Raw genomic sequence first — 8,383 nt, 5'->3', positions numbered from 1 at the left:
TAGACCGCAGAAACAGTGGCGAATCACTTTAGAAACAATAAATATTGGGTTAAAGTTGCGGGAAAGTTGCAAAAAGTTGCGATTTTGCGGGGTTTGCTTGATTTTGCGTTAATAGTTGCAACATCGCAAAATCCTGGAGGGTCTGATTATTACACCTCAAATTATTAGTAGACATAGAGGAGAAGAACAGCAATGTTGGAGACAATGTGAAGCTACCATTGGCGGGAAATCGTGGAGGAGATCCACTCTATGGAAAAACTGACAAATTCTTACAACAAACTTCTGTGTGTTGAATGTTTCATTGTAATAATGTAATATCGTTCAGTAAAGTTACTCACTTGGAGGCTTGGATCCACTCGCTGTAGAGGTCAAAGGTCATTAACGGCTCGGGCAGTTCGCGCAGGTACGACTTCAGAGCGCCTGGAAGAGGAGAAGACGAGTTCAGTGAGTCCAAACTGCGCGTTCGCAGTCATGGAGCAGATTTATGATAAAGATTAAGATATCCACGGATGGTGAAATGAGTTCAACTTAAACATTAAAACTGTCCTTTACCTGAACGTAAACATGGACATTTTCCATCTTAGAGGAATAAATTTAATTTGTGCATCTCATTTCCTCATAAATTGACTGTAATATCCTTTATTTGTAATAAAACCCGTGGAAAGCATGTTTCCAGAGTAATTATTTCATCTGCGCTGACACATTTCTGTCTGTTTTTATTTCCTTTAATTCTCCTGTTTCCTCTCAGCCTCTGAAGTCTTTGTGACAGTTTCCATGTGAGCAACTCTGAACGTCTCCCCTGGAGAGGGGAAATATGCACCATTATCCTCCTTTTTAAGAACGATATCAGAAAAACCTCGTTTATCTTCAGTAAATTACTGCTTCAGACGCATGATTAATGGTAAAATTATAATAAAATTATGGTGAAATTGTGGCCTGAAGAAACCATTATTCCACAAAACATTAAATTAATTTTATTTTTCTAGTTTTTGGCGACACATATTCTAATTCTTTCACAGAAAATCCTTTGGAGACCTGAAAGCTCGTGTTTTATTCTGTTTCGTTCAATCATAAAAAGACTAACTGTCAGTTAGCTGTGGCGGCCATCTTGAATCAAGCCGTCCCCCAAAGACATCATCATCATCAGTTGTAGATGCAGAAGCGGCGATTAATTTCTGGAGGTTTCGGTAAAATTCGCCCGACGGTTCGTGAGATATTTTGCTAACAGACAGGCAAACGCAGGCAAAAACAAAAGAATTTTAAAAGGATTTGAGTCACTTTGTAGGAAATTATTTATTATTTGTTCAAATTATCAGTTTATCTGCTTCTGCTACCAAAAACAAATATATTTTTTATAATCTTAGTCTGAAACTCCCGGCGGGCAATATGCATTCATTCAAGGGATGCTGGGCCTTTAAATAAACCCTAACTTTCAGAACAAAACCTGAACTTTAAATAAACCTTAACTTTAAAAAAACCCAAACTTTCAAAATAAAACCTGAACTTTAAANAAATTAAGCAAAATAAAAGTAAACATGGTGCCAACAACATTTTAATTGCTTGTTGATTCAGGCCCCGGCCCCCTGGGAAAGGTTTTGTAAAAATGCTAATGTTTTTTAGCATTTCAACAAAAAAAGGCATTTTAAGAACCCCAGAACAGTATTTTTTACAACCTTTTTTTCAAAGAAAAGCAATCTTAAAACACTTGTGTATTTTTGTGCAGACAGTCCAAATGCAATCTTTTGAAACGATGATCTCATGACCCCACTTCCAATCTAACTTACGGCTCGAAAGCATCTTTTTTTTGTGGTTTTTAAATTTTACAGCCAGTATACAAGCTTTATGTGTACACTCCCCACCTTGTTTCCTGTTTTTGGTGTATTTTCATGGCAGGGTTACAGCACCACATACAGGCCTGGCATAGTTACTACATTGCTGCCTGACTAATTTGTCCTTTTTAGTACATCCACTCCCAAACTTCTGAATTTCTGCAAATATTTTTCCTCACAGAACTTGGAGGAACCCCAGGCTGCAGAGGAGGAGGCCAGCGAGGAGGATGAAGAAGAGGAAGAAGAGGAGGAGGATGATGATGAGGAGGACGAAGAGGTTACCAGCGCTGAGTCAGATGACAGCGAAGAGGAAGTGGACGTACAGCTACCAAGGATGCAGCACTCGAGCAGAAAGGGTCAAAGCTGGGAGACCACAAGATGTTACTGAAACACATTTTCACACTGTCTTACTATCTCTCTCTGTCTCTCACACACTCACACACACACATTCACTGAAAGACATCAATACTGAAAGCTCACATCACATAGCTGAAAACAGAAAAAAAGACTTCATGCTCTAAAAATACATATTATTCCCCCCTTACTGGAAGATTACAAACAGATCAAAGTGATTCAGCTTTGTGCAAAAAATCTTTGTTTTATACGGATAATAAAACAATAATGTGAATTGAAGTTTGCACCTCAGTCATCCCTCACCAAAGCTCACTAAATTGAGCTCATCTGGAAAGGTAGGATCTATTTCTCTCTTGTGACTGCAGCTGCAGTCTTTGGTAAAATCAAGTAGTAGGAAATCCATATTTGACTCGGCACCACTCATCCAGCTCGATGTGTAAAATTTCACAGTCAGATTTCCGATGTCCCCATTCTAAGAAATTCTACAAGCCTTTTCATTTAAGAGTTGCAAAAGTTAAAAAAAAAGAAAAATTAAACTATTTTTGGTTTGTATATTTATTATTTATCAGTCTTTAGCCAATGTGGCAAAGCCAGGTGATTTTACAGAAAAAAGCTTATTTTCAATGATACTCAAAAAAAAAAAAAAAAATTTCAAAATAAAACCTGAACTTTAAATAAACCAGAACTTTAAAAAACCCCAAACTTTCAAAATAAAACCTGAACTTTAAATAAACCAGAACTTTCAAAATAAAACCTGAACTTTAAATAAACCTGAACTTTAAAAAAAACCCAAAATTTCAAAATAAAACCTGAACTTTAAATAAACCCCAACTTTTAAAATAAAACCTGAACTTTCAGCTGCAGCTCGTCCCGTCGAACACAAACACGAGTAAAATCTATTAAAACGAAGCTGTTTTCTTCGTGTCGGTAAATAAATCAACGCTGCAGCTTTTTCTCCGGTTCGCTGTTTTTATTTCCCAGAGGGACGTGGAGGATTGATGACAAGCAGGAGGACGTCCCTCACTGGGAGACAGCAGCATCAACCTAAAGACGTCCAACCTCAGACAGGCTGGACGATGTTGGTCCTTGAGCGCCTTGATGTCTCATGTTCAGACGTTAGTTTGTTTCTGAGGGAAAATGTCACATTTTTCTGTTTCTGAGGGCGATTAAAGTCTGATTAAAGTCACTTTCATCTCAGATATTCAGTAAATTCATCCTGTGTCACAAATGTCTCATTCAGAAAGCAGCTCGCATCATTTCTGCAGCTTCTTCATCTTTATTTCCTCTCATTTATTGCACCTCGAACATCTAAAATCAAGACGTTTTCTGCTTTAATGCAAACTTCATCTCATCAGGAGTAGTTTTATATTTCCTTTAACTACCAGCAGAACTTTGTTTCATGTTTTATATCCTGATTAAAACACTCTGACTTATAACTGTTGTTGTTTAGGTTCAGATTTCAGATTTTCCATTTTTCAATTAATTAAACGTTTATCTCATCAAGTTTCCAAAGGATCAGTGATAGATTACCTTCAATGTATTTAAAATATAAATATAACTATCTTAAAACCATTTTTCTTCTGTTTTTAGCTTTTAAACTACAATAAAAATAACAACTCTGAAGTTTAGTTTCTCTCTCTGTTTGACTGAAACTTCAACTATTTTAGGAAAATAAGAGCGGGATCATAAAGGAAAAATAAGGTTATTCAAATAAAATTTGTCATAAATGAAAAATAGGCATAAAAACTACTCATCTAAGAGGAAAAGGATTATTTTTGTCTTCATTAATAAAAGCAGCTCCACTGATAAATACAACATTAAATGTGGCTAAATTGACAGAAATCAACCATTTCTTGTGCGTTCGACTGGTTTAAAAAAGAAAAAACAGCCTTCCTTAAAGGAATGCGATAAAAATAAACAGCTGACAGTTTAATTAAAAATGTATCGATGTGAAGGAGGAGCTTGTGCTCCTCCTGATGTGTGTTTTTCTCCTGACAGCATCTTTGTGCAGCAGCTGCTGCAAAGAGGAATGCTGTCATAAAAAAAAAAAAGATCAATAACGGCACCTTAAAAGCCTGAAAGCTTTCTCCTCCTTTTGTAGTCCATCATGGTTCGGATTTAGAAGCGAGTCGGTGACAGCCGCGGAGAGAAAACAGATCATCTTTTCAGAAAATCAGGACTCTCTCTGACTTTACTCTCTTATATCTGGAATTTATCAACAAATATTCTAATTTTTTATTCATTTTCTGTCTGAAAATGAGAGAAAATGAATTCGGATTTGAATCCTTTCAAGGTTTAAACGTTTAAACGAACATTTAGATGGTAAGAAAACTCAAACCTGCCGCCGGTTGCCATGACAACGGCGGCGTTTCGGTCCAGGCGTTTTTGGGCGCGGTGTCGACGGCTCACCTGCGATGGCGTGCGGGTCCACAGAGAACTCCTGGACGTCCAACACGCCGCAGTCCAGAGACGCCTTCAGCTTCTTCAACTTGGAGGCAGAGGGAGCGATTCTGAACAAACCCTGAAATAAAAAACATAAAAAATGTCCATGAACCGAGGCAGGAAAAACTACAAAACAAAATTAAACACTGAACATCAGTGAAAACATAAAAAAGACCAATAATCTGACTCCTCATCTTATCCCGTTCAGGAGTTTTCTCCCCGTAAATAAAAACAGAAGCTTTAAAGCCTAAAAGTGCAGAAAGCAGCAGCTGCAGGTTAATTACTTTCCACCAGCAATCACTAAATTGGGGAGTTCCTTCCCATTAAACGATAATTAAACAGTCAATAATTATTTGTTCCAGGCTGTAAAACGTTTCAGTGTGAACCTCGTTGGAGTAATTAAGACGGAATATTCGGTTCTGGTGTCCGTGCGTCACAGCGGCGAGCGGCGAGTGTTTACCTCCTCCTGCATGCCGCACTCCAGCAGCATGGTGACACACGCCTCGATGGGGAAGGCAATATCTCTCCCGCTGAGCGCTAAGTGCTCCTCTAATGGCTTCCCGTAACACGGTTTCTCCACCCAGGTCTCTGTGAAGCACACACACACACACACTGTTACACACTCGCAAACATGATACTGCTCCTGAATAAGTACTGCTGCTCCCTTTTCTCACTACAGATGTTGTCTGTGAACATTAGGACTCCAGCTTGACCTGATCTGCCAACCTGTCCATCACCTACGAGCCCTGATTTAACCCCGCCCCCTGCGAGCCCTGATTTAACCCCGCCCCCCCACCTTCTACCCTCAAGGTGAAGCTCTGCTTTGACCGACTTTTCACCGTCTTCACCTCAAGAACTACACGGCGGGTTTTAACAACGTTCAAAAACGTTCAGAAGGTTTCCATTTCAAGATGGCCGCCACGGCGTAGAAGCTGAGAGTCATCCTAACGGATCACGGAAGATCTCGCAATATCACACGAGATTTCAGCTTCATCGCTTCTCGTCGTTCGATGATTTTAGTTTGAATCTCCGACACGAGAGGCAGCGGGTGATATGCATTCCATCGAGGAGTGCTCGGCCTTTAATTCTGTCCTAAACAAGCTAAACGCTGTGAGCTAAAGGCTGCGAGCTAACCGCTGTGAGCTAAAGGCTGCGAGCTAAACGCTGTGAGCTAAAGGCTGCGAGCTAAACGCTGTGAGCTAAAAGCTGCGAGCTAAACGCTGTGAGCTAAAGGCTGCGAGCTAAACGCTGTGAGCTAAAGGCTGCGAGCTAAACACTGTGAGCTAAAGGCTGCGAGCTAAACGCTGTGAGCTAAAGGCTGCGAGCTAAACGCTGTGAGCTAAAAGCTGCAAGCTAAACGCTGCGAGCTCAACGCTGCGAGCTAAACGCTGCGAGCTAAAAGCTGCGAGCTAAAAGCTGCAAGCTAAACGCTGCGAGCTAAAAGCTGCGAGCTAAAAGCTGTGAGCTAAAAGCTGCAAGCTAAACGCTGTGAGCTAAACGCTGCAAGCTAAACGCTGCGAGCTAAACGCTGCGAGCTAAAAGCTGCGAGCTCAACGCTGCGAGCTAAAAGCTGCAAGCTCGGGCCTTTATTATCCGCTGTTAGCTTGTCACATGAACTGCTGTTAAAGTTTGGAGTCGGCAGAGTCGACCCACTTGGTCCTGGCTCAGCTCAGACTAGCCGTTAGCTCGTCGGTCTCCAAACTGAGGCTGTTCTGCTGCAGACTGGCGTCCGTTTCTTGAACTATGACAAGATCCGTAAAGGAGCTGCATCAGAAGAAGACTCACCCTGATGAGCTTTAATCTGCGGCAGGACGCTCTGCAGCAGCTCCAAGGACTTCCTGTGGTACTCGGCCTGGACTTCTATCAGCTGCACAGACGGAAACAGACCGAAGGCTCAGCGTTTGCTGCTCACTTCTGCCCCTCCGCTCACGCCGGCGCTCAACTTACCGTCTGGAAGAAGCTTGCATAGTCAATTTCTTTGGCCACAAAACTGTACATGTCTGCTGATAACTGATCCTGTTTGGAAAGAAAAACACGTTAAACCGAAGAATAAAAAAAGGAGATAACGATTATTGTCCTTCTAAGGTAAGAACTGAGTGAGAAGCGTCCAGTTAAAGTTGCGTGTCTCGACTTTTAGCTGTTTTTCATCGTCTCTTGAGGAAAAATGTCTTCCTCCAGGGATAAATAACTGTCTGACATTCTGGTTATTTACAGTGATGTTGACTGACTCGACAGATCTCCATGCGGTTGGCTGCCTCCTCCATTTCCTCCCGGAGGTGGTCGGCCTTGGCTCCTGTCGTCTGCAGATTGCTGGACAGTCCCGAGGATTTGTTGGACTGGTGGTACCTGTGAACACCAAACATTCGCTTGTTTGTTTCTGACCATGTTTGGTGAGGATATCACAACAGCTTGCAGAAGAAGAAGAAGACTCTGGTTTCTGCGACATCGAGTCAAATAATTAAGACCCCGTATGATTGGTTGATATGGTTTATAAAATAAGATTTAAATAAATTAAACATTTTTGAGGCTTTAAGATGGCAGGAATCTGCTACAGTGGATATTTGCAATAGCTCATACGGGCGGCGGCAGCTAGCTGTAGCACTTCTGGTGCAGCCTTAAGGCACTACCTGCAGGAATTTTCAAAATATTTCCGCCGGAACGACGATGTAACGTAAAATTTCCGTCAATGTCAGGATTTCTAAAGCAGCGCGACTGCAGCAGGTCGTGGCTGTGTTCCGACTAGCCATTAGCTCATCAGTCAGGTCCCCAAACTGGGGTTGTTCAAAGAGCGATTTACAACAGGTGAGATATAATTTTTTAATAACGCTCCACAGAACCTCACTTCAAAAGTTCTGAACTAAAAACGTCCAGAAATAAATGTTTAAATGTTTTTTATTTAACTTAATTTATCAACAATATCACTTTATATTGATTAATTATTCTATACCAAACCAAATTTCAGAAAAACTGGGTCACATTTGTTTTTTCAAATGTTCTAAGAGCTTAAAAGCAGATTTTTTCCTCAGTTTAATCTCGTTTCTTTTCTAAAAGTGTAAAAAAAGTCGACAGGACTTTTTCCCTCCAACAAGAGAAGAAGTCCAGGTAATTAACAGTTAATTAACGACAGTTAATTTACTGTTTAATGTCCATAAAACCGTTTCTCTGCAGGTTTGTCAGAAACAGCTGAGCTCCGGCGAGTCTCTCCTTAATGTTTAATTATTTCCACACATCAGCAGAATAAACACATTTAGAGTTTTAATCTAATCACTGTTTCGTTGCTCGATTAAACGCTAAATTAACACCACATGTTTGCCAACTGTTGGATATTTCATCACATTATAAGGATGCTTTGTTAATTAGAAGATGTGAGTTTTCACACCAAAATGTTTGTTTTTACATCACAACGTCCACGTCTTCTCACTGAGATCTTCGGCCACAAAATTATTAGTGTCTTTCTGTAAGCGTGGTCAGCCCTGGTCCTCGGGGCTTCTGTCCTCAGGGCTTCTGTCCTCAGGACCTCTGTCCTCGGGGCTGCTGTCCTCAGGACTGCTGTCCTCAGGGCTACTGTCCTCAGGGCTTCTATCCTGCATGTTTTCCTTGTTTCTCTGCTCCAACACACCTGATTCATGGTTACACCTCTTCTTGTTCTGCAGAAGCCTGTTAATCAAATCAGGTGTGTTGGAGCAGAGGAACAGGTGAAACCTGCAGGACAGAAGCCCTGAGGACAGAAGCCCTGAGGACAGAAGCCCTGAGGACAG

At 41.0% G+C, this 8,383-nt stretch overlaps 1 protein-coding gene across 4 annotated transcripts in view; it reads right to left on the bottom strand.

The window, feature by feature from the left end:
* Positions 1–8,383, bottom strand: part of LOC108248052 (rho GTPase-activating protein 44) — a 52,465-nt gene that overhangs the window by 17,733 nt on the left and 26,349 nt on the right. For all 4 annotated transcript variants that reach the window (XM_037980948.1, XM_017436523.3, XM_017436525.3 and 1 more), the window contains exons 7-12: positions 6,854–6,971; positions 6,573–6,641; positions 6,411–6,492; positions 5,086–5,213; positions 4,593–4,704; positions 339–420 (exon numbers count right to left, since the gene is read on the bottom strand). In XM_037980948.1, coding sequence (XP_037836876.1) covers positions 339–420; positions 4,593–4,704; positions 5,086–5,213; positions 6,411–6,492; positions 6,573–6,641; positions 6,854–6,971 — 591 coding nt within the window. The remainder of the gene's footprint in view (positions 1–338; positions 421–4,592; positions 4,705–5,085; positions 5,214–6,410; positions 6,493–6,572; positions 6,642–6,853; positions 6,972–8,383) is intronic.

The sequence above is a fragment of the Kryptolebias marmoratus genome, linkage group LG17, assembly GCF_001649575.2.
Source record: "Kryptolebias marmoratus isolate JLee-2015 linkage group LG17, ASM164957v2, whole genome shotgun sequence".
Classification (NCBI taxonomy): domain Eukaryota; kingdom Metazoa; phylum Chordata; class Actinopteri; order Cyprinodontiformes; family Rivulidae; genus Kryptolebias; species Kryptolebias marmoratus.
The sequence above is the reverse complement of the archived record's forward strand: the minus strand, read 5'-3'. Positions and strand labels throughout refer to the sequence as shown.